Below are 25,667 nucleotides of genomic sequence, written 5' to 3'. Positions count from 1 at the left end.
TTTATTTTTTTCCCTAAATGAACTTTGACAGAACCATTCAGCTCAAAGGAAGATCACAGGGACTGACAGTCCTGCCAAGGAATCACCAATCAGGCCACTCAGGATCCTCCCAGTTATCCCAGTTCCCCTCCTCCTGCAGCACTGGGCAAATGTGAACTGGCCAGCCCTGCAAGTGTCCAAGGCCAGGCTGGATGAGGCTCAGAACAACCACAGACAGTGGAGGGGGATCACAGAGGAAGAGTTAAGCCTGGCTCAGCCCACGAGCTCCCCTACAACTCCAGAGCTGGGCTTTAACCAACCTCCTGAAACCCAGGAGCTCCTGGGGTGCTGTGGGATACACCCAGAGACCAACCAGCAGCAGGTCCCCACATCAAATGGAAATTAAATGTAATGTGAATATAAACATATGTCCTCATCTTCCAATCAGTGCTTACTTAACTGGAGGTACAACATTCACCCAAACCAAGGGCACTGATCTGAACAAAAACTGTTCGGGGCTTTATTTCTAAACTTTGATCCCCTTCTCCCCAGAATTTGTGCCCAAAAGTCTTTGACAGAGTCCCAGATTCAGGGAGGTTGCAAAAGCCCTCCCAGCCCAACCAGTCCCAGCTGTGTCCAATGCCCACCTTGTCCCCAGCCCAGAGCCCTGAGTGCCACCTCCAGGAATTCCTAGGACACCTCCTGGGATGGGCACTGCAAACCCCCCTGGGCAGCCCCTGCCAAGGCCTGACCCCTTCCCATGGGGAAATTGCTGCTGATTCCACCCTGAGCTGCCCTGGCCCAGCCTGAGGCCGTTCCCTCTGCTCCTGTCCCTGTTCCCTGGGGCACAGCCTGACCCCTGCCATCAGCAGGGACACCTCCAACAAGAACCTCCTCAGCAACTCTCTGCTGGGCCACAAAGACCAAGAGCTCCATAAAGTTCTGCAAACTCTGGCTGAATGGACACTGATGCTTTGGGGAGCTCACGGCTGGAGGAGCCATGGAAGAACACACGGAATTCTCATGATGCACACAAAGAACACACGGAATTCTCATGATGCACACAAGAAGCTGGCCCAGGGAGCAGTGGGGAGTGGAAGGGAGAACTTGTCTCAGTCTCAGCCGGCTTTGCATCCCACAGCCACAGAGTGCTGGGATGGGCTGGGTGGGCAGGGACCCCAGAGCCCCTGCAGTGCCACCCTGCCATGGCAGGGCCACCTGCCAGTGTCCCAGGCTGCTCCAGCCCCAGTGTCCAGCCTGGCCTGGGGCACTGCCAGGGATGCAGGGGCAGCCCCAGCTGCTCTGGGCACCTGTGCCAGGCCCTGCCCGCCCTGCCAGGCAGGAATTTGTTCCCAAGATCCAACCCGAGCCTGTCTCCATCAGTTCTCACGGCACTGCACGCCCCTGCAGAGCCAGGACAGCGAGGATCCAGCCTGGCCCACCCCAGCGAGCCCCGAGCCCCGGCACAGCCTCCTGGAACGGCTCTGGAGGCCCCGGGACAGCCCGGACCCTGCCAGCACTACTGCCACCCCGTGTCACTGCCGTGTCACCACAGCCAGCGCTCCCTGTCACTGCCGTGTCACTGCCGTGTCACCACAGCCAGCGCTCCCTGTCACTGCCGTGTCACTGCCATGTCACCACAGCAGCACTCCCTGTCACTGCCATGTCACCACAGCCAGCACTCGCTGTCACTGCCGTGTCACTGCCATGTCACCACAGCCAGCACTCCCTGCCACCCCGTGTCACTGCTGTGTCACCACAGCCAGCACTCCAGCCACCCCATGTCACTGTCATGTCACCACAGCAGCACTCCCTGTCACTGCCATGTCACCACAGCCAGCATTCCTGCCACCATCCTGTGTCACTGCTGTGTCACCACAGCCAGCGCTCCTGCCACCTCTCCATGTCACTGCCATGTCACCACAGCCAGCATTCCTGCCACCATCCTGTGTCACTGCTGTGTCACCACAGCCAGCGCTCCTGCCACCTCTCCATGTCACTGCCATGTCACCACAGCCAGCGGTCCTGCCACCCCGTGTCACTGCCGTGTCACCACAGCCAGCGCTCCTGCCACCACCCTGTGTCACTGCCATGTCACCACAGCCAGCGCCCCTGCCACCTCCCCATGTCACTGCCGTGTCACCACAGCCAGCGCTCCTGCCACAGCTTTGTCACCAGGACACATCTGCCGGCCAAGGGACACGCCTGGTGACAGCAGCAGCTGCTGGGGTGGTTACAGCTGCTGGTGGTGACAGTTCCCTCCCAGCCAGCCCCCGTCCCACGGCAGCCACACCCCGCGGAGCTGGCAGGAGCGACAGGGCAGCAGGGACGGAGCCGTGTCCCCCTCGGGAGCCAGCGCTGGCCAAACGCCACAGAACCCACCCCCGGTTTAGGGGGAGACCCAAAGGAGGCCACGAGGCCGCTGATCTGCAGCTCCTTCCGCGGGACAGCGGCTGGCCCCAAACACCCCAAATACGCACAGAGAGCTGCGGCTGTCCTTGGAGACACGGCCCAAAAAATCTGAGCACACTGAAAATATCCCCCAAGAGTGCCAGTCCATTTTGTATAAATCAGGGGACCATGGAATGGTTTGGGTGGGAAGGACCTGAAAGCTCACCCAGAGCCAGCCCTGCCATGGCAGGGACACCTTCCACTGTGCCAGGGTGTCCCAAGCCCCAGGGTGCAGCCTGGCCTGGGACACTGCCAGGGATGCAGGGACCAGAGGTTTCAGGGATATGGTTCAGCTCCAAGCACACAAATGAAACCAAAGTGTGTTGCAGCTTTTCCACACGTCTGTGTGCCAATACCCCGTGAACAGAGCCCACCTTCCCCACCTTGGCCACACCTTGCATGCCTTAGGACACATGGGCCCAAGATACTCCACAGGAATATGGAATGGAATCCACTTTCCACGGAATCCACTCAGGCAAGTAAGGAAAACTCGATCCTGAGCAGGCTAAAACCCACTAAAAACCTCTCCAGTGCCTTTGGAAAAGCATTTACACATTAGCAAGTCATGAACAACTGTTCAATATATCCCAGCTCCCGTCCCAAGCTCTCCTCAGGGAACTTCCACCTGGAGCAGCGCTGCTGGAGGATCCGCAGAGCCCAGGAGGAGCAGAGCCGCTGTTCCTGCGGCTGCTCCTGCGAGAACAAGTGCCGGGGTGTGAAACACATCCTGTGTGTGTAACACATCCCTGCTGGGCGTGGGGTCACAGCTGATCCCAGAGCCTGCACCAGGACCCCTGAGCCCAACCAGCAGAGCCTGCATCCTTCCCTGCGCCCCTCTGCTTAAGGGAGCCGGGAATTCAACACCCAGCACGCGGATGGAAGCACAGAACTGGCCGCAGACTCATGGAGTCATGGAATATCCTGAGCTGGAGGGGAGCCACGGGGATCACCTGCACAGACCGCTCAGATCCCATCCCTGGGAGCGCTGTCCAAACCCTCCTGGAGCTCTGGCAGCCCCGGGGCCAGGACCATGCCCTGCTCAGTGCCCAACATCCCCTGGGGAACAACCTGTTCCGGGGAACCCCCTGGCCAGGGGCTCCTCCTGCTCTGTGCCTGCTGCTCCAGGGAACCCGGGAGAAGGGATGCACAGGGGCTGGAACACCCATTCCCAGGGAGAAGGGATGCACAGGGGCTGGAACACCCATTCCCTGGGAGAAGGGATGCACAGGGGCTGGAACACCCATTCCCAGGGAGAAGGGATGCACAGGGACTGGAACACCCATTCCCCAGGGAGAAGGGATGCACAGGGACTGGAACACCCATTCCCTGGGGAGAAGGGATGCACAGGGGCTGGAACACCCATTCCCTGGGGAGAAGGGATGCACAGGGGCTGGAACACCCATTCCCTGGGAGAAGGGATGCACAGGGGCTGCAGTGCCATTCCCCAGGGAGAAGGGATGCACAGGGGCTGCAGTGCCCATTCCCCAGGGAGAAGGGATGCACAGAGGCTGGAACACCCATTCCCCAGGGAGAAGGGATGCACAGGGGCTGCAGTGCCCATTCCCCAGGGAGAAGGGATGCACAGGGGCTGCAGTGCCCATTCCCCAGGGAGAAGGGATGCACAGGGGCTGGAACACCCATTCCCTGGGAGAAGGGATGCACAGGGCCTGGAACACCCATTCCCCGGGGAGAAGGGATGCACAGGGGCTGCAGTGCCCATTCCCCGAGGTGAATCCATACCCACTACTGCTCTGAGCCAACTACAAGGAAAAGGTTCTTTGCCTGCAAAAGGAACTGGAAAAGGATGAGGAGACTCAGGAATGCCTCAATAAAAACAATCAAAATGTCCATTTAACCCTTAAACACGAGCCTCACAAGAGGAACAGAATTCCTGCCTTTCCCATCCGTCCCATGGCACATCCCAGGAGGCAGCAGTGGGATGGGAGCATTTGGAAAAGGACAGGCACATACAAAATCCAGCTATTTTTAACAAAATTTCAAGCCTTCCCACTGCCTCAGTTACTTGATCATGGTTGATCAGAACTATCAGCCCAGATGAGCTAAATTCAACCTTTTATGTAAGTCAGAACTTCCCTCAAGGTTCCACTGATAAAGGAAGAGTTTGAGCAGTTGGAATTAAGGAAAAGCAGCATTTCCCTGGGTACCTGCACTGCTGACAGGAGAATGGAACAACCACAAACTATTCCCTAATCACGTCCACGCACATGAATTTTGGGATTTATTCAGCCTCTTCCCACCTGCTTTAAGAGCAGCCCCAACAAAATCCCAGGATCCCTGAGGTTGAGAAAGCCCTCCCAGCCCATCCAGTCCCAGCTGTGCCCGATGCCCATCTTGTCCCCAGCCCAGAGCCCTGAGTGCCACCTCCAGGAATTCCTGGAACACCTCCAGGGATGAGCACTGCAAAGCTCCCTGGGCAGCCCCTGCCAGGGCTAAATACACTGAAAGGGAAAAAAATAATCCCAGCCTGAAACAGCTGGACTTTCCAGCTTCTTCTCTCCAGCAGAAGTGAGCGATGCAAAGACTGGGAAAAATGGTCCAGGGGTTTTCCCATTTTTGGGGTTTTATACCATCAACACCTGCATCGATTTTCTGAACTTGGGGTTTTATGACACATTCAGCTCCCCCCTAACCCTCCTTGTCTCTGCCAGGAATTCGGGGATTAAAGGGTGGAAGAGCTGTAAAACCATCCAGGCACCGCCCCAATGCTCAGCCAGAACGGCCAAGTGACCACCAACACCAACTGACCAAGATGGTCCCTCCAGACAGTCCTGGTTAGTACTAACCACACACTCCTGCAGCCCGTGCCTGACTCCGTACAGGTCACTGGGACAGGCTCTGGTCTCTGCTGCTTCCCCACTTCCAGTAAATAAATAAATAAATACGTACATAAAGATCCTTGCACCAACTCCTCTGAACCTCAACCCTAATACAGGAATGGAAATACTCCCAGAGGCACTGGTTCTAACAGGAAATAAACAACAGCTGAGACACACTGCTGGACAGAGCCCAGGGAGCTGCTCCAGGGCTGGAGCCAGGCTGGAGAGCTGGGGCTGCTCACCTGGAGAGGAGAAGGCTCCAGGCAGAGCTCCGAGCCCCGGGCAGGGCCTGCAGGGGCTCCAGGAGAGCTGCAGAGGGACTGGGGACAAGGATGGAGGGACAGGACAAGGGGGTACCCATGGGCAGGGACACCTCCCAGTGTCCAGCCTGGCCTGGGGCACTGCCAGGGATGCAGGGGCAGCCCCAGCTGCTCTGGCAATTCCAGCCCAGCCAGGAATTCCTCATTGCCAAGATCCCATCCATGGCTGCCCTCTGGCAGTTTTCTGGAGTTCCCTGTGTCCATCCCCACAGAGGAGCAGCCAGCCCACCCCTGTCTGCCCGAACGCTGCCAGCTGCTCCCAGCCCCAGCTCATCCCTAAATCCACTCCTGGCAAACATCACTTCAGCTCTTCCTTCATCGACTCGGGGTCAGAGCAACAGCAAATTTCTTTTCCTCTGCATGTGGACATTTGGAAAGCGATATGCAAATCATGAGATCCCTGGAATGACCCCGGTAACTGGAGAAGCCACCAAGCCCAGTTACTATTTTAAACTCTTGGCCAAGCTCTGGGAATCTTCCACAGGAGCTGATCCAGCACACAACCAGCACCTTGTGCTGCCAGAGCCTGCTCCAAATCTTTTCAAATCTCCATGGAGCTGTGCCAGGGGAGGGACAGCATGGACACCAGCAAAGGCTCTTTCCCGAGGGAGCTGGCACTGCCCAGGCTCCCCAGGGAACGGGCACGGCCCCAGAGCTCCAGGAGCGTTTGGACAGCGCTCCAGGGATGCCCGGGCTGGGCTTGCTGGGGTGTCTGTGCAGGGCCAGGAGCTGGATCTGGGGTCCCTGTGGGCCCTGCCCGCTCAGGAGATCCCATGGCTCTGTGATTCCAGGTACACCACAGGATGGATGTGCAGCTGCTGTGGTTTTCCAGTCAGACACTTAAACCACAGCCGGTCCCTCCCCAAGGTCAGGCAGCCCTGGATGAGGAAACACAGCCCAGGACTTCCCAGTGCAGTTACTGCTGGCAATGAGCTGCCCACGCCTGCGAGCAGAGGGGCTGTTGCTGTCATTGTTGTTGTTGTTATTACTATTGTTATGGTTATCCCAGCTCAATGGTGCCTGGGAAGAAGCTGGAGCCTGCAGTGCATCACCTGCAGGGAGATGGAGGGTGCCCAGGTGTCCCACTGCTGCCTGGTGACTCCCAGGGCAGGGCCAGGTCACTCCCAGCCCTTTCCCACCCCCTGCCACACAGCTCTGCCTCCCTGCCCAGCTGGATCCATCCCCAGACCTGTCAGGCACTCCCAGGAAAGCAGGCGAGGAGCGGCGCCAGGCTCATCCAGAACACTCCACTGCCACCTCACAACAACTTACACTCGCCAGTATTTTTATCCCTAACTCTTCCCAGGAAATTGGATCATTTGGGTTATCAACAACTGCACAGTTTCACTTCCCTAAAAAGGACCCAACTTTCCTTGAGAGAGAAGCAAACACAGTCCAGAATTCAGAGCACCCTGCAGATGTCTCAGGTCAGCCCTGACGGGGCTGCAGGCACATCTCAGAGTCCTCCTCCTGTGAGTGCTGGACAAGGGAGACAGAAAGCCACCATCCTGCAGGAATTCAGCAGCAATCTCCCCATGGAAAGGGGGTCAGGCCTTGGCAGGGGCTGCCCAGGAAGCTTTGGAGCTCCCATCCCTGGAGGTGTCCCCGGAATTCCTGGAGGTGGCACCCAGGGCTCTGGGCCGGGGACAGTGGGCATTGGGCACAGCCTGGACTCAGCGGTCCCAGAGGGCTTTTCCAGCCTCAGTATTCCTGAGATTCTGGGATTCAGGCTGCCAGGGGAACAGAATCATGAGCTACTCAGTTATTTCAGAGCTCTCTCAACCTCCTCAGGCTCCCACCCCAGACTCTGAGGAACACACTCTGTCTCTGCTTCCAAGATGGAATGGTTCCCATATTCATCTTTAACACAGCAAAGGCTGAGTCCAAGACCTTTGCGGATTTCTCTTCAGAGGAATGGTGGAGGCAGCAAGGATGGTGAGAAACTCCAAAGGAGGAAAGGAAATGCTTCCCACTAAAATCCTGGAGCTCAAGGCCAGGCTGGATGGGGCTTGGAGCAGCCTGGGACAGTGGCAGGTGTCCCTGCCATGGCAGGGTGGCACTGCAGGGGCTCTGAGGTCCCTGCCCACCCACAGCAGTCTGGGATTCCATGATTCCATGAACTCAGCCCCTCTGTTCTCAAATTACACCTGCCAGGAGCCCATCCCGTGCCAGCCATGAGGAGCAGCCAAGGGACAGAACCTGCGGAAGGTTCACCCCCAGGGGCAGCTCTGGGACACCCTCCCAGGCAGCAGCACAAAATTAAAACAGCTCCTCTGACATCAGGATTTTACAGAGCTCCATTCTCATTCAGCACCTTTCCCTTGGCTCCCTGCCTGTCTCCTTTGCTCGATTCTTTTTGGAATCCCTGACTGAAGGCAAAGCAGGACGCACCGGAGGCCTTGAGGCAGTGATCCCAACTCACTGGGGGCTCCTCATTGCCACACACCCCCAAAGAGGAGTTTCAGCTCCCTGAGACATTCCCTGGCCCAAGCTCCTCATTGAAAACCACTTGGATACACTTAAAATTCACAGATAAAATTTCAATGAAAATATTTCACCAGTTTGCCAAGAATCTCCTTTTGTTTTCCCCTTGTGAGCTATGAACATGAATTTCTTCATTATTTCTTAAGATCTGACAAATTAAAGAGATCTCTTGCATTTGCAGAATCACAAAACCCTGGCACCATTAAGGTTGGAAAAGCCTTCCAAAGCCATCCAGTCCAGGGATGGGGACTCCAAAGATCCCTGGGCAGCAGTGCCAGGGCTGCACAGCCCTTCCCAGGAGGAATTTCCCCAATCCCCCCTGACCCTCCCCTGGCCCAGCCTGAGGCCGTTCCCTCTCCTCCTGTCCCTGTTCCCTGGGCACAGCCCGACCCCCCCGGCTGTCCCCTCCTGGCAGGGACTTGTGCAGAGCCACAAGGGCCCCCTGAGCCTCCTCTGCTCCAGGCTCAGCCCCTGCCCAGCTCCCCCAGCCCTGCCGGGGCTCCATTCCCAGCTCCAGCCCCTCGGGGCTCTCCTGGCACGAGGGGCCCGCAGCTGCCCCCAGGGTCCCAGGGGGTGCCTCAGCAGGGCCAGCACAGGGGACAGTCCCTGCCCTGGGGCCGTGCCCACCCTGGGGCTGCCACAGCCCGGGGCCCCTCGGCCTCCTGCCCCCCTGGCCACCCTGGGCTCATGCCCAGCCCTGGCACAGCACCCCCAGGGCCTTTCCCAGCTTGCCAGCCCCCCTGCCCCAGCCTGGAGCGCTCCAGGGGCTTGGGCTGACCCCAGGGCAGCACCTGGCACCTGGCCTGGCTGAACCTCACCCTGCTGGCCTCAGCCGACGGATCCAGCCTGTCCCCATCCCCCTGCAGAGCTCCCACCTCCCACCCAGCTCAGTGCCACCTGGCGTTCCCAGGCCAGCAGCAGGAAACCACTGGCACAGTGGGATGCTGCTCTGCATGGAAAGGGGCTGTGCTGGGCTTGTTCTGTAACAAAAAACTGCCCTGGCAATAAACCCTTGAAAGTCTCTGTGTCGGACAAATGTACATCCAAAATGAAGAGCTCCTTGTAATCCTTCCTGGTTCTGAAGCTCCCAAAGAAAGAGATGATATCAGGAGCACTTTGTTTTGATCATCAACCTTATCCTCACCCAGTATCTCGTTAAGCAGCCTCCTAATTGCTGCCCTACCCCATGCTAAAGACAGAATTTGCACAGCTTCTTGATTTAAATGTTACTTTTTAAATTAACTGCTCCACACCCAGACACGAAGAAACCGAAACCGCAGCACTTCAAAAGCTGCAGGAAAAAGCTGCAGAAAAGGATCCCAAATGCTCCGGGAACAGAACAGCACAAAAAAGGCCTTTTTTACCAGCTCAGCGCACATGGAGCTCAATATATCCTTAAAATTCACCCCTGTGTGCTGCTGGGCTCACATCAGCTCTGAGGGCACAGGAATCTCCCAGTCTGTGATCTGTATTTCAGCAATAATTCAGCAGGATTGGTTTTTCCAGCTGCTCCTGTGCGCTGACCCCACGGAAGCAACACCAGTCCCAAGGAACCCCAGGGGGACTCGGGGCTTCCCATTAAACATTAACCTCTGAGTGTGAGATTTGCAACTGCATTTGAATATTAAACCAGCAAAACAAAGTCCTGGGCTGCTCGAAGCGCTGATTTCCATCCCCTGCACGACTCCAGGCTCCTCCCTCTCGGCCTGCCTGGGTCACTTTGATGCTGCTCAGGGCCGGTTCCTCTGTCTGCTCTAAGCAACAAGTGACATTTCCTCCCGGGTCACCACAGCTCAGCCCCACAGAAATCCCTGCTCGTGACCAGACTGGGATCTCAGAGCAGGGTGCTGGTTTTTACTGGGGCGCACAAGCAGCGCTTCACAGAAATCCTGCTTTGCCCTCCCGTGGGCCTTGGAGGTTTTCATCTCTGCTGCCCACACAGACTAAGGCGATGATGTTACAGAAGACACCTCTTTGTACTCACACTGAGGGCCAGCATTTGCAAACTGAGATTTCCTGCTGCACCCCACGGGGAGATCAAGGGCTGCCCGTTCCACAGACGCCTATTTGATCAGCACACGGCCTCAAGTGAGCCAGCGAAACAACTGCTGTGCTCCTTTCCTGGTCCTTCATCGCAGTTCAAAGCTCCCAAGGTGAGTTTGTGGCTGTACCTGCACCAGAGCAGCCCAGCCCGTCACACGCTGCAGCTCCTACCAGAATATTCCAACGCTCCTCCACCCAGCGGACCCAGAACCCAGGCCCCAGTGAAGCAGAGCCCTCGAACAGGACACCACATAAATGCCTTTTCATTCCCTCAAGCTCTCAGGGCATTACAGACACACTCCGTGCAAAGTTCAAGAAGTTTTGCAGTTAAAATAAATAAAGACTCTTCAGAAGGAGCTCAGAATGGCTGAGGTTGGAAAAGAGCATCCAGTCCCAGCTGTGCCCAGTGCCCACCTTGTCCCAGCCCAGAGCTCTGAGTGCCACCTCCAGGAATTCCTGGGACACCTCCAGGGATGGGCACCCCAAAGCTCCCTGGGCAGCCCCTGCCAAGGCCTGACCCCCTTTCCATGGGGAAATTCCTCCCTCTTTACCCAATTCCTCGGAACTGGGTGAAACATCTTTCCCAGGACAAGGCACCACCAGGCTTTCTCCCCTCATGGCACCACTTAACCTCTATTTGTGAGCCAGGCTTCACCCACCATAAAACATCCCAAAGGGAAAACAGTCCCTGGGAACTCTCAGACCCACCCTGAGGAGCTCCGTGGGTTTTACCCGGACAAAGAAACACCAAAGCTCAACCTGCTCTGGGAATCCCAAACCAGCAGGACACACTCCTGATCGGAGGCCACGGCTTGCTGGGTATTAAAAAACGAGTTTCCTTTGCCATGCAGTACCAGCAGCAGAAAAATAACCAGCTGGATCACTCCCCCAAACTGTTCCAGCACTGCTGCAGGAGTGTCTGAGCAGGGAGGGGGGCAGGGAATGAGGAAGGATGGAGCAGCAGGAAGGGGACAGCATTCCAGCTGAAATGTCCATCCAACTGAGGCTTGGAGCACTAATCCAAGGAGTCACTCACACTGTGCCTGAATTCCCTCAGTCCTAACCAAAACCACTAAAAAGCCCATGGAATCTGTAGGGTGAGCGTTTCAAAAGACTGAAAAGGATGACATTTGTTTTTCCAAGCTTAATAAAGAATCCTAGAGATTGGATCAACATTGGGAAAATATCTGAACATCCACCTTGCACAGATGATCAGCAATAGTTCTCTTGATCATGGAAGCATGGAGTCCTCTGGGACAGTGAAGGTGTCCCTGCCCTTGAGAGGCTTTAAGGCCCCAAACCATCCTGGGATCCCATGATTCCCCCCAGGACTCTGAATGGGCCAACCCACAGGAATTGCAGCCATTTCCTCAGCAGGAATTGCCCCCGAAGCACCAAAACCTAAACCCAGCAGAGCACTGCTCCTTCAGCCAGGGCCCTGGAGATCCTCCTGCTTCCCCCAGCACTGGCCCTGGGGTTGGCTGCTGGTGATCCCACCTGCTTTTCCCAAAATAACACATTCCTGCCCAGGGCACTGTCCACAGCTCCACACAAACTGGGATTACACAACAGGATTTTCCCCACACGGCCAAAGTCTCCCGTGCCCACCAGGTGATCCTGTCTCACTTCACTGCTCCTCAGAAAACTCCAGCACAGACCCAAACCCCAAGGATACACTCAATACTTCCCCTTGCTTTTCTCTTCTAAAACTGAAAATAACTCAACAGCTTTGTTCTTGGGAACTGCACTGCTTCATTTCAGCATCCCAGGTATTTGAGAAAACAGCACAAAGAAGCTCCAAGAATCTCGGGATCCCTGAGGCTGGAAAAGCCCTCCCAGCCCATGGAGTCCCAGCTGTGACCGATGCCCACCTTGTCCCCAGCCCAGAGCCCTGAGTGCCACCTCCAGGAATTCCTGGGACGCCTCCAGGGATGGGGACAGCAAACCTCCCTGGGCAGCCCCAGTCAAGGCCTGAGCACCCTTTCCATAAAGAAATTGCTGATGCCCAAAATTCACCTGTCAAAAAGGAAGTGGCCATTTTTTTCCTGCAAGACACAACATTCCTCAGCAGAGCTGCTGCTGGAAATGGAGGGCAAAGCAGGAGCAGGGAGGCCATGGGCACACTGGAAGCACTCCCCACATTGACAGCACTGCCCTGCACCAGTTATTTCATCTGCCAGAACAAAAGTGACAGAAGGGAAGGAAAACAGAAGGCCTGAAACCGCCTCTTTTGTAAGAGGAAGTTACAGTGTAACAGCCATGAAATCGGCTGTGCAGTCCCTGCTGGCACCACATCCCAAACCCCACACCAACACCGGGCACCCTAAAGCCCCTTACAGCTTTTGGAAACTCCTGTGCTGCCTCATCCTCGAGTTTCCAGAGCCCTCAGGCACACACAGCAGTCTGGCACCAGCCATAATTAAACAAACTTCCTCTAAAGCAGAAAGAAAAAACTCAGCAAAATATTGATAAACTTCTTCTGAGCTGTGGGTCCCCCCCATGCCAGGCACTGAAGAAGGTGGGGGAACCCTGTCCTCTGCTTGGAGGACCCCAGAGCCCCTGCAGTGCCACCATGGGCAGGGCCACCTGCCAGTGTCCCAGGCTGCTGCAGCCCCAGTGTCCAGCCTGGCCTGGGGCACTGCCAGGGATGCAGGGGCAGCCCCAGCTGCTCTGGGCACCTGTGCCAGGGCCTGCCCGCCCTCCCAGGCAGGAATTTGTTCCTAATATCCAATCTAAAGCAATCCACCCCTGCCCTCTGGCAGTGAAGCCACTCCCTGTGTCCTGGCACTCCAGGGCTGATTCAGGGTCTCTCTCTGGCTCTCTTGGATCCCTCCAGGTCCTGGAAGGTGCTGTGAGGTCTCCACACGACCTTCCCTTCCCCAGGCGCAACACTCCCAACTCTCCCAGGCTGTGTCTGGAGGTGCTCCAGTCTCTGTATGAACGTGCTGGGCTCCTCTGGACCTGCTCCAGCAGCTCCACGTCCTCCTGACGCCAGGAGCAGCAGAGCTGTGCCCTGGGCTCCTCGCAGAACTGAAAACCAGCTGTGCTGGGCATGTGCACAACAACAACTCTGATTTGGTTCAGTGCTTTGGCCCTAGAGCGATCTCCATGGTTCTGAACCCCTCCCTGCTTCCAGCAGCAAGCTCATCCACCTGCTGTGGACAGGGAGAAGCTCCCCAGCAGAGCTCAGGGTTTGGACACGGCAAACACCAGCGTCTCACAACCACGGAATCGCTTAGGCTGGAAAAGCTGCTGGGGAGCAGCCAGCCCAATCCCTTGTGCCGAGCAGCTCCCAGGCTGCCTAACCCAGGGGAGGAGGTCCCTGTCCCTGTCCCAGCCCTGCAGGTGTCCCCTGCCAGGCTGGGTCTCAGCCGAGGTGCAGCTATTCACGCTGAGGATGACTGATGCCAGTCAGTCACACAGATTCCCCGGGCAGCAGAGGAACGAGCGCTTCTCCAGCACTACTCAGCTATTTCAGAGCCCCGCAGACAGGGAACGAGCACCTGGCTCCTCCACTGACTGAAAAAGAACCCTGAACCGCTGAACCGCTACCTCAGGAAGAGGGATGTACATCACAGAGGTGGGAACTCTGGGAGAGGCTCCAGCCTCTGGAAAGCCAAGGCAAAGTAGGAAACACATTGCTGGGGGAGGGGAAATACTCAGAAAGTCATGGAAGAAAAATTAGGATATACCATGGACAGTACAACATCAAATAATGCTACAGTAAATCAGGGAACCATAGAATGGTTTGGGTGGGAAGGGACTTTAAAGACCATCTCATTCCAACCATGGCAGGCAACAAGGACTAGGAGAATTCAGAAGAAGTAAATAACAACTGAGCATAAAGAAAAACAACCTCCCGAATGAAAAATAAAAAGGAAACAAGCTGCAGAGCTAAGCAGAAAAAACATCCTTTGGTGTTTTCCAATTTGCTAAATGGTGCAGACTGAGCACCTGCTCAGCAGGAAAGGGGTGTCCTGGCTCAGGGCTCTCAGGATAACCTGGATATTCCATTCCCTGGGCTGAGCGTGACTTAACCTAACACAGAATCACGGCTGCTGTCAACACCACCGCAGCCCCACTGCTGCAACCCCGCCACATTCCAGCCCCACACTGCAACTGCCCGGGAACTTCCAGCAGTGGGACTCACGTTCAGTGAAACAGAAGCGCAGAGTCCTGGCATGGCTGGGTGGGCAGGGACCCAGAGCCCCTGCAGTGCCACCCTGCCATGGCAGGGCCACCTGCCAGTGTCCCAGGCTGCTGCAGCCCCAGTGTCCAGCCTGGCCTGGGGCACTGCCAGGGATGCAGGGGCAGCCCCAGCTGCTCTGGCAATTCCAGCCCAGCCAGGAATTCCTCATTGCCAAGATCCCATCCATGGCTGCCCTCTGGCACTGGCAGCCATTCCCTGTGTGCTGTCCCTGCAGGCCTTGTCCCCAGTCCCTCTGCAGCTCTCCTGGAGCCCCTGCAGGCCCTGCCAGGGGCTCGGAGCTCTGCCTGGAGCCTTCTCCTCTCCAGGTGAATGTTCCCAGCTCTCCTGGCCTGGCTGCAGAGCAGAGGGGCTCCAGCACCTCCATGGCCTCTCTGGGTTCACTCCAGCAGCTCCAGGTCCCTCTGCTGTCAGGAGCTGCAGGCTCTCAGAGGCAGCAGCAGAAGTTCCCAGGAAGGGGAGGTGTCCGAGTCCTGCTCCCCGTGAGCCCAGCACCGGCACAGCCACACCAGGAACACGTTGCACATGACGCTGCCAGTGCCATCCAACCACGCCCCGGTTAAATCCCCAGGACAGCCCCGGCCCTGTCACTCTGCTCCTTCCTGGGTCCCACGTTCCCGTGCCGTCCCTGGTGCTGCTCCAGCTGCGGGGCTCCCGGCGCTGGCCCCGCGCCCGCGGCTCTGCCGCTGCCATCCCGCACGGACGCGGTGCCAGCGCAGGGCAGCCTGGCCTCCTGCCCGCTCCTGGCGCGGCGCAACCCTGCCCTTCGTCCTCTGCCTCGGGGACACGGGGACAGTTTGCAACCTGTGAGCTCACAGGCTCAATTATCCTTCTCAAAGAAAAGAAATCCATCTTAACATAAAAGAATTCAATTAAACGGCGTCCCGGGGGATGTGCCGAGGGAAGAGAACACAAATAAACAGCTAAGGAAACACAACCTTCTCATCCCAGCCCGCTGCACAGCCAAGCAAGGAGCTGGAACGAGCCACAGCCTGTGCAGGGCTACGAGAAGGGAAGGAAAGGAAGAGACTGCCACATGGAAGAAAACCCAAATGTCACAGCAGAGCCACTGGTGTTCTCCGAGGTGTGACAGAACTCAGTCCTCACAAGCAATCGAAGGCAAAACTGAAACTGAAGCAGCTTCTTGCGCTCTATTTCCTTCTTCCTTCCTGTGGCTGCAGCAGCCAGACCATCCCCACTCCTGCAGGTTTGTGCCTCTCCCAGTGCCGGGCTCTGCTCTGCTGCCGCTGCTCCGAAAGCTGCCCAGGGAAATCAGAAGCAAAGTGACTGGAGTCATCAGTGTCACTCCAGGCCACAGAGCTCTGAGCAGCAGCAAACTGCAGGACTGAAATCCCACTGCAAGCCCAGTTTCCCAGCACAGGAACCCCGAAGTGCAGCGGGGCCCTGGCAGACCCACACCCACCCTGCACTGAGCAGTCCTGATGTTTGGGAAGTTTCCCTGCAAAGCCAAAGTTCCACCTGGCTCCAGCTCAGGCCCAGCTCCTTTCAGCACCTTCCCAGGTGACCTGGATGCAGCTTGAGGGGACAGCAAGGAAGTCTGCAGATGGTACAAAACTGGGAGGGGCTGCTGCCTCCCCTGAGGCAGAGAGGCCCCGCAGAGACCTGGACAAATCTGAGGGCTGGCAATCACCAGCAGTGCGAGGTTTAGCACAGGCAGTGCTGGATCCTGCAGCTGGGCCGGGGCAGCCCTGGATGCACCCACAGGCTGGGATGGGGGGCTGGAGAGTGGCTCTGGGAAGGAACCTGGTCCTGGTGGATGGCAAGGGGGATCTGAGTCAGCTGTGCCCTGGTGCCAGGAGGGACATCAGGGACAGCAGCAAGGGAGAGGATTGTCCTGCTCTGCGCTGGGGAGGCCTCACCTCCAGCCTGGGATTGGGCACCTCAACATACAAAACAACTGAAGCTCTTGGGGAGCATCCAAAGGAGGGACATGGGGATAGGAAGGGTCTGGAGGGGCCACACGAGGAGCGGCTGAGGGCACTTGGAATGTCCAGCTGGAGGAGACTGAGCTCAGACCTCCCCAGGGGCTGCAGCCTCATCCCGAGGGGCAGCTCCCGTCTCTGCTCTGGTGACCAGTTACAGCACCCAGGGAACGGCTGGAGCTGTGCCAGGGAGGGTCAGGCTGGAAAGCAGGGACGGTTCTGCCCCAGAGGGTGCTGGCACTGCCCAGGCTCCCCAGGGAAGAGGCACGGCCAGAGGCTGCCAGAGCTCCCCTCCCTGGGATTGCTGGGGTGTCTGTGCAGGGCCAGGAGCTGGATCTGTGATCCCTGTGCTCCCTTCCAGCTCAGGAGATTCTGTGGAAAGCTGTGCCAGAGAAGCTTTTCACTCTGCCCCGGCCAGGGAAGAGCTCTGAGCTCTGAGCTCTGCCTGCCCCCAGTGACTCCCTGCCCTTTGCCATTTCACCAGAAGGTTTTCTTCTCATGCCTCCCAGCTTCCCCTCTTGCCCAGATGACCCCGGTGTCCTCAGGCACCCCAGGCTGACTCCAGGGGAAGGAATGGGGTGTGTGGGTACCGTGACAGCGGGGACGGCCACCCCCAGAGCGCTCGCGGCTCTCGGTAACAGGTGGACACAGCAAAGGGAGACTGAGAAGGACAGCGAGGAGCAAGCCCAGCCCAGCAGCTGCAGAGCTGCCAGCTCAGGCTGAGGAGCTGCACTTCCTCCTGACATCACCTCACCTCGCTGTGGTGACAGCCCCCGGTCACGGCTCGGTGCCACGTGGGGTTTGGTTTAAAGGCACCCCTGACAAAAATGACAATTTTGGTCAGGCTTCAGGCCCTGCGGACGTTTATTACTGTCACTCTCGAGGTGCCTCTGCTCCATCTGGGACTAACAGGCACTGAAAAACACAAAGATGGAACTTCCCACTTCCACACCTCATCCAACAGCAATATGTGTGGCACTCAAATTCCACCTAAATCTGAGCCTTTTTCGTCTGATATTTTCAAGCTTGGCTGCAAAAGCTTCATTTCCTGAGATAACTGATACTTATTTGCCCAAGTTTCCCTCCAAACCAGAGTTAAGGTACGGGTAAAAATAGTCCAGGCAGTGATAATAATGTCAATATTGGTTATTGCAGTGCTGGCGGCTGGGGAGGATCAAAACAAGGAGCAGGGAAGTCCATCAGGAGTGAGGGAGGATGGTGGGATGAACAGGGAGCAGAGAGGGAAAAAGAAAAGCTCAACAGAGAAACACAGCAGCAGCCAGGAAAGACAACACACTCCTGCTTCCAATAATATTGAATCAAAGGAGACACTTAAGAGCCTTTGTTGCTACTCCTGGTCACACAGAGGCCACATTCCTTCCCTGAGCCTTCCATAAACCCCCGACATCTGTGGATTTTCCGTGAAAAGGAGGTAAAACCACTGCAGCCCGTAAGTGTGACTGGGAGCGGGGCTGTGTTCCCTATCAATAGGGCCAGGAGTGAGGGACTGCTGCTCCCGGCCGAGGCTCCGTGTCTGACAGCCCGGCCCCAGCACTGCCGTCACTCATTAACTCACTCTATTAACTCCTCAATTAGTTCTTCAGGAATTCTGCATCCAGCAAAACAAGACCTCCCACAAACCTTCCTCCCCGTAAAGTTCTCTGAAGTTCTGTCAACCTGGCACAGGGTCCCGGGGAACGGGCAGGGCCCCGAGGCTGCTGGAGCTCCAGGAGCGCTCGGACAACACTCCCAGGGATGCACAGGGTGGGATTCGGGGGGGTCCCGGGCAGGGCCAGGGGCTGGACTGGATGATCCCTGTGGGTCCCTTCCAACTCAGGATATTCCTTGATCCTACGACCAAAGCACCCAGCTCCTCCTTTGCTCTCAGCTCACCGACCTCACCCCTTTCTCCCGCACCATTTGCACCCAAATTTCCCAGTTATTCTTGTTCTACTCCTGTTCCAAACCTAAGATTTACTCCAACAGGAGTCTCTCCTATTTCCTGGCATTCCAGTTTGCCCATTTTTAGGGAGAGCTGCAGCTCCTGCCCTTCAGGCACTCTGACTCGCAGCCCCTGTTAAACCGTGCTGCTGGATGACTTCCACGGAGTCACGATCCCGAGCACAGAAGCCACGGCTGCTCCGCCTGCACCCCTGGCTGGCAGCAAGGAGAGAGGACAGCTCATCCCTCTGCTCCCAGCCCCGGGCTCCCCCAGACTCTGCTGAGCAGGGACAGCACCCAGGGAAGGGCTGAGCTGTGCCAGGGGAGGGACAGCATGGACACCAGCAAAGGCTCTTTCCCGAGGGAGCTGGCACTGCCCAGGCTCCCCAGGGAACGGGCACGGCCCCAGAGCTCCAGGAGCGTTTGGACAGCGCTCCAGGGATGCCCGGGCTGGGCTTGCTGGGGTGTCTGTGCAGGGCCAGGAGCTGGATCTGGGGTCCCTGTGGGCCCTGCCCGCTCAGGAGATCCCATGGCTCTGCGATGCTGGAATTCCTCTATACCACTGCTGGGCTCAGGGAAGAAAAGTTTTGGGTCCCCTTTGCCATCAGAAAACTCAGGGGAGACCTCAAAGGAAGCATTCCCTGCACAGAGCATGGAAAAGCACCACAGGAAAACACTGGGATATCTCTGTACCGAAGAGGAGAGGAAGCACTGACAAACCAACACCCCCTCCTCGCTCAGGATCTCACTGTGGGGGACAGCAGCGATGGGATTCCCTCCAGCTGTCTGCCAATCCAGCCAGGAAACTCTGCTCAGGACCGGGAGATCCCACTCTGGAACACAGCTGGGCCCCCCAGCCCCCCGCTCCCCAGGGAAGCTCTGCCAACGGTGGCCTGGAGCTTCCCAAAAATGCCGTAAGCCCACAGAGCACTTTTCTCCTGGAAACAAACCCCCGAGCAGCAGCTCTCACACAGCGCTGCCTCGTCGTTATTATTTTTGACAGTTTCCAATTTGTGAAGTCAGAAATCCACCCTGTCCCTCCCACAGCACACGCAGAGCTCCTGGAACACCAGGCTGAGCAGGAGATGCTCCACAGCTCCTGCATCCCACAACAAACCTTCCCCCGGCGTGAGGCTCTGCAGGAGCCTTTCCTGCACCACCTGCCTGACAGGCACCTGCTGCTGCACCACCAATCTGTCCCCACTGCCAGCCAGGGCCTCGTCCCACATCCCTGCATTTCAACGTTAATCCAAAGCAAGTACAGAAAGCACCAGGAATATCAGTGCACACACAGAGAACAAGCCTTGGTTTCAGACCAGCTCGTTCCTAGCCAGCCCTCATCGCCTTCTGCCGAGCAAATGTCACCCAGGCCAGCCCAGGCCATGATGTGCTCCCACCGACAGCCCAAAATTTAACTTTGCTTCCCATGAGATCACCATTGGTTGCCATGGAAATCCCTATACTACCATCCACCAAGGGTTTTTTTTACCACTGAAGTATTTTGGCAGCATGTTCGCTTTTAAGTGTCAGAGTAATAAGAGAAAACATAAATGTTTCTTCTCCCATCAGGCTCTAAACAGAGCTTTATAACCCAAATCTGCTCCCAAGAGCTGGGTTCAAACCTGTGGGGCTGGGCAGGGCTGGAATCACCACCTTTTCCTTTCTGAGACACAAAATAAACAATGAAAACAACCTGTAAGTTTTTAAAACGTGAATTTCCAAGCAGGGGATCAAGCGAGGAAAAACCTCTTAGGGCCCTGCGAGTTCTCTCAGTTTCTCTTTTTCACTTCCTAGTTTGGTTTTTTTTTTTTTAAGCTGGTGCAAAACAAGGCCCTCAAATTCAGCAGGGCCCTCGCAGCCTCTGCCAGGAGCCGCTTTCCTGTCAGATCAATCTTGTGGTGATTCCAGCGGGGCCTCCACTCCTAGCCCGGTTTCTGGTCGTTAATAAAACCAGCACGGTGACACTGACGGCCAAACTCTGCACCCCGAGGTGGGCAGGTCCCCAGGAGGGTGACACCCGTGGGAGGCTGATCCCCCTCCTGTGACCCCTGGAAGGGTGACCTGACCCCGGCAAGGGACCAGACCTTCAGGAGAGGGACCCTGACCACCGATCCCCCTCCTCTCACCGCCGGGAGGGACCTGACCCCCGGGAACAGGAGCAGAACCCCGGAGCACGGGCCAGCCTCTCAGGAAGGGGAGCAGACCCCCGGGAAGGGGAACAGACCCCCGGGAGGGGGATCTGACCCGCCACAAGGGGACCAGACAGCCGAGAGGGACTTGACCCATAGGAGGGGAACCACACCCCAGGAAGGGGGACCCTCAGAAGGGTGATCTGACCCCCGGAAGGGACCTAACCTCCGGGACTGACCTGACCCCCAGGAGGGGACAAGAACCTCGAGAGAGGAACCTGACCCTCGGGAAAGGGAGCAGACCCGCAGGGGGGTGATGCAACCCTCGGGCAGGGGACCCCCGAAGGACGACCAGACCCTCGGGAGTGCGCGCTGAGCCCTAAGAGGGAGATCTGAGTGGCAGGAAGGGTGACCTGACCCCTGACCTTGCCACCGCCGCCACTGCCGACAGCTCCGGCCACTCCCGGCCGGCCAGGTGCGATCCAGGAGCACCTGGAGGCCGCAGCCCCAGCCCCCAGCCCCGCCAGCCCGCCCCGCACGCACCAAAACACGGCAAAAGGAAACTGTCACGCGCAGAGCAGGCGGATTTAACCCAGATCCGCACGGAACGAGGCGGCGGGACCACGGCCCAGCCCCGGACAGCGGCTCGGCTGGGGAGGTTTTTAACCCCCCAAACGGTGCCGAACCCCCGGAGCGCGGGGGGCGGCTCCGGGAGGCCGGAGCGGAGCCGGGGGGGGCGGCGGGGCCCAGTCCGCGGTGCCGGGCCCAGCCCCGACCCTGGCCCCGCGAGGGCGGCGGTGACAGCCGGGTCTCACCTGCGGGTGCCGGGCTGCCCTCGGGCGCTGCCGGGCCGGGCTGCGGGCCGGGCCCGCGGGCTGGGCCGGCCGGGGCTGCGCGGGCAGCGGCGGCGGAGCGGCGGCGGCGGCGGCTCCAAAATGGCGGCGGCGCCGCGGCTCCCTCAGGGCGGGGGAGAGGGGCGGGGCCGAGAGGGAGGGGGCGGGGTCTGTGTTGGGCGGGGTCGTTTGTGGGCGGTGCTATTGGGGTGGGCGTGGCTGGGGCGGGACCGCGGGGACACGGGGACAGGCATGGGGACGGGGACAGGGGGACGGGAATGAGGGTATGCAGATGGGGGGACAGGGACATGGGGGACACGGGGGACACGGGGACAGGCATGGGGACGGGGACAGGGGGAGGGGAATGAGGGTATGCAGATGGAGGGACAGGGACACGGGGGACACGGGGACGGGGACAGGGGGACGGGAATGAGGGTATGCAGATGGAGGGACAGCGACACGGGGGACACGGGGACAGGCATGGGGACGGGGACAGGGGGACGGGAATGAGGGTATGCAGATGGGGGGACAGGGACACGGGGACACGGGGACAGGCATGGGGACAGGGGGACAGGGGGACGGGAATGAGGGTATGCAGATGGGGGGACAGCGACACGGGGGACACGGGGACAGGCATGGGGACGGGGACAGGGGGACGGGAATGAGGGTATGCAGATGGGGGGACAGCGACACGGGGACAGGCATGGGGACGGGGACAGGGGGACGGGAATGAGGGTATGCAGATGGGGGGACAGGGACACGGGGACACGGGGACACGGGGACAGGCATGGGGACGGGGACAGGGGGACGGGAATGAGGGTATGCAGATGAGGGGACGGGGACACGGGGGACACGGGGACACGGGGGACGGAAATGAGGGTATGGATGGGGACACAGGGACACGGGGGACACGGGGGACACGGGGATGGGGGCAGGGATGGGCACGGGGATGGGGACACGGACATGGGGACACGGACACCGCAGGACAGGGATGAGGACTCGGGACGGGAACGGTGTGACGGGACGGGGGGGACAGGGACGGGAATAGGGACGGGGATGGTGGGGCGGAATGGGGGCGAGGACAGGGGGACGAGGATGGGGACACGCGGACGGGAGTGGGGATGGGGGACAGGAACGGGGACATGGGGAGACAAGGGGACGGAGACTGGGGGCGGAGATGGAGACACGGGGCGGGCACTGGGGACAGGGAGATGGTGGCACGGGGGTGTGACGGGGACAGAGACACGGGGCCACTGGGATGGCGATGGGGACACGGGGACGGGGGGTCGGGGATGGTGGAGCGAGGGCGGGGACCTGGGAACGGTGGGGCGGCCCCAGCCCCGGGGACAGGGGCGAGGGGACAGCGACAGCCCTCGGGACCCCGGGGCGGGCGAGCTGCGGCCTCGGGGGAAGCGGGAGGAGCACGAGGACAGGACCCCGCGGCCGGGGGGACTCGGGGACAGCGGGAGCCCCTTCGTGGCCTTCAGGTGGCCCCAGCGTTACTGCTGGGGGGGACCCCAGGGTGGGGGTCAGGGGACCAGGGTGGGGACAGGGTCCACTGAGCCCAGGGATGTGAGCACGGAGAAGGGAAGGGACAGAGGGAGCAGGGAGCCAGGGCTGGGAGCAGGGATCTCTGAGTCATGCTGGCAGCCTGGGCTCCTGGATCCGCTGTCGCCGTGCCCGGATTTGTCTTTGTCTCGTGGATAAACTGCTTTCCAAGTGCCAGCATCCTCCAGGAACCAGCAGGAAGCCATCCAATCCTTCATTCCAAAGTGAATTCCTGCCACGAGATTTACCACTAAGCTGCCCCGTGCTGCTCTCGCCGAGGCCTTGACCCTGCAAAGATTCCTGCACGTGGTTAACGTTTACAGGGAAAACGCGGCCTTTGCCATGGGAAAAGAGGGACGGTTCTGTACTGCCCTGCTCGCTGGGGCACGGAATCACGGGATCCTGCAATGGTCGGGGTTGGGAGGGAGCTTTGGGCTCACCCCATGTCACCCTCTGCCACTCGCTGGGGTTTGGCCATGGGAGTGCTGCCACAGAAATGCCACTAGAAGTGTCCCCCATGACTGAGTGGGCAAAATTCCTCATCTGTGGATGCTTTTCCAGCGTGAGGGCTGCAAGGGAAGGACTCCTAGAACTCATACGGCACCCAGTGTGGTAATTAGCACGTTGGTGGCCATTAATGCGGGGAAAAACAGCACAACCTCAGGAGTTTCACTTCCCTGTTTCGTCTGCTGGAGGGAAATGGGCTTATAAAGCATTTTTTGTGGCTTATTGTGGCTTCTGGGGACAGGACAAAACCATCCAAGCAAATTCCCAAAGCTTCTGGCCGCCCCCAGAGCCTATTCCCACCCCCAGGAGGGCTGGGGCTGCACAGCCTGACTCCTCCAGCTGATTTCTAGAGCTCCAGCCTTGGAACAGCCTCCTTCGTCTGTGCTCCAGCCCTCTGGAACACACTGAGATACGGCTGAACTCTGGGCTTGGCAGCAGCAGGGCCAGCAGCTGCCAGCTCCCCTCTCCTGGCAGGGACAGGAACAGGGACAGGGACACACACCCCAGGCCACGGTTCCGAGCCCTGGTTGTGGCACAGGGCACTGCATCCCCCTGGGAACAAGGGCTGGAATGTCCTCCAGCACCGGCACGAGGCAGGGCCAGGCTGGACATGGGGGCTGGGAGCAGCCTGCACTCAGGGAAGGTGTCCCTGTCCCTGGCAAGGGGTGGCACTGGGTGGCATTAGGGACCCCTTCAGTGCACGGCACTGCAGGATTCGCAGCCCCTCAGCGCCGGCAGCGCTCCGGCTGCAGAGCTCCCAGCTCTGGGGCAGGGAGCGGAGCCGAGCCCGAGCAGGATTCCCAGCGGGAGCGGGCGCGCCTCGGGTGGGAGGCTGCAGGCCCAGAATAGGCTGTGGATGATGAAGAATTCTGGGATCTATTCTTGGCTCAGGATTGAGGCGTGATCTGGTGCCTCCAGCAGGCATCAGAACAGGATCTCCCAGCGCCAGTTTGACATTAATCTGAGCGGCCCTGCAGGGAGGAGGGGACGAGCTTTGCTCCCTTCTCCCGCAGCCACAGACTCTGCCCAGCACCCAGCGCTGCTCTGGGAGCTTTTCCAAACCCCAGCGTTTCCCTCCGGCCGCCTTTTGGAAAGGGCCGAGCGACCGGGCCCGGTTCAAATCCCGCAGCTCCGAGTGCCCGAGCACGAACAGCCCGAGGAGCAGCGCGCGTTCCTTTGCCGCGGCACCCCGCACGTTCCCGGGGCTGCAGGGAGCGCTCCTCGCTGCTCTGGGGAACATTATCCCTCCCGGCAGCCAGGCAGCCAGGGCAGCGGCTCCTGCGGGGCCGGGGCGCACGGTTAATTATAGCCGGCAGGGCTGGGCACTGTTGTGTTTGCCGGGTTGCCGGGGAGATGCGCAGCAGCCCCAGCGCTGCCCCGGCAGCTCCGCGCTCCGCACCAGCGCCGCGCTCCCCGAGCTGCGCCGCCGACCTTCCCAAATATGGTCCAGCAGCAGCCGGGAGCGGCCCGGCCCGGCCCGGGCTAGGGATCAGCCGGCTGCCGCCATCGGAGCCTCTCTGAGAGCAGCAAACGCTGCCCCCGGGGAAAAGCCCGCTCTGCAGCCTCCCCTGCCCGGCACCAGAGCCCGAGCCCTGCAGGGCTGCGGCCGGAGGGACCGAGAGGAGCCGGGCAAAGGAGTCCCGAGGTCTCGCGGGTTTCAGCAACAGGAAACCAAAACTGCCCTGGGGCAGGTGCTCAGGTCATGGAAACATCCTGTGGAGCCAGGCTGGGAGAGCTGGGAATGCTCACCTGGAGAGGAGAAGGATCCAGGCAGAGCTTCCAGCACATTGCAGGGCCTGCAGGGGCTGCAGGAGAGCTGCAGAGGGACTGGGGACAAGGCCTGCAGGGACAGCACCCAGGGAATGGCTGCCAGTGCCAGAGGGCAGCCATGGATGGGATCTTGGCCATGAGGAATTCCTGGCTGGGCTGGAATTGCCAGAGCAGCTGGGGCTGCCCCTGCATCCCTGGCAGTGCCCCAGGCCAGGCTGGACACTGGGGCTGGAGCAGCCTGGGACACTGGCAGGTGGCCCTGCCATGGCAGGGTGGCACTGCAGGGGCTCTGGGGTCCCTGCCCACCCAGCCATTCCAGGATTCCCTGGTTATGTGATTCCAGCATTTGTCTGTCCTGCCTCGTGGCTCTGGGAAATTCTCTGTGAAGGAATTGGGATGCTGGGTGTGACCTTCTGCCCCTGACAGGTCCCTGCCCAGGGACAGGGCTCTGCTCCCATTCTAATGGAAACCCTCCAGCCCTCACTTTCATACTTCTCAGATGTTCTAAGCACTTTTATTTGCCTTTTTATTCGCTCTTAATTTTCTTCTGCTTGACCAGGAGGGAATGTTCGTGTGGCTGCAGTGCAATCAGCCACAGGAGACCCCTGGGACAAGATTAAAACCGATCTTCATTGCGGGACAAAGAGTTACTGAGGAAAAAATGTCCAACATTTT

The 25,667-nt window shown here is 58.9% G+C and overlaps 2 protein-coding genes across 4 annotated transcripts in view; one reads left to right on the top strand and one right to left on the bottom strand.

Moving 5' to 3' along the window:
* Nucleotides 1-21,212, bottom strand: part of PPP6R2 (protein phosphatase 6 regulatory subunit 2) — a 64,517-nt gene extending 43,305 nt beyond the window's left edge. For both annotated transcript variants that reach the window (XM_038153804.1, XM_038153806.1), the window contains exon 1: nt 21,150-21,212. The gene's annotated coding sequence lies outside the window, so the exon portion shown is untranslated. The remainder of the gene's footprint in view (nt 1-21,149) is intronic.
* Nucleotides 5,724-20,867, top strand: LOC119708027. Of its 2 annotated transcripts, none has more exons than XM_038153807.1 (2): nt 5,724-6,322; nt 18,697-20,867. In XM_038153807.1, the coding sequence occupies exons 1-2, from the start codon at nt 5,750-5,752 to the stop codon at nt 19,618-19,620; spliced, it is 1,497 nt and encodes a 498-aa protein (XP_038009735.1). In that variant the 5' UTR covers nt 5,724-5,749; the 3' UTR covers nt 19,621-20,867. The 2 variants fall into 2 exon arrangements, with proteins under 2 accessions (XP_038009735.1, XP_038009736.1); XM_038153808.1 differs by having other exon boundaries at nt 5,724-6,355; nt 18,730-20,867.
* Nucleotides 21,213-25,667: the final 4,455 nt, after the last annotated feature.

The sequence above is a fragment of the Motacilla alba genome, chromosome 1A, assembly GCF_015832195.1.
Source record: "Motacilla alba alba isolate MOTALB_02 chromosome 1A, Motacilla_alba_V1.0_pri, whole genome shotgun sequence".
In the NCBI taxonomy this organism is placed as follows: Eukaryota; Metazoa; Chordata; class Aves; order Passeriformes; family Motacillidae; genus Motacilla; species Motacilla alba.
The sequence above is the reverse complement of the archived record's forward strand: the minus strand, read 5'-3'. Positions and strand labels throughout refer to the sequence as shown.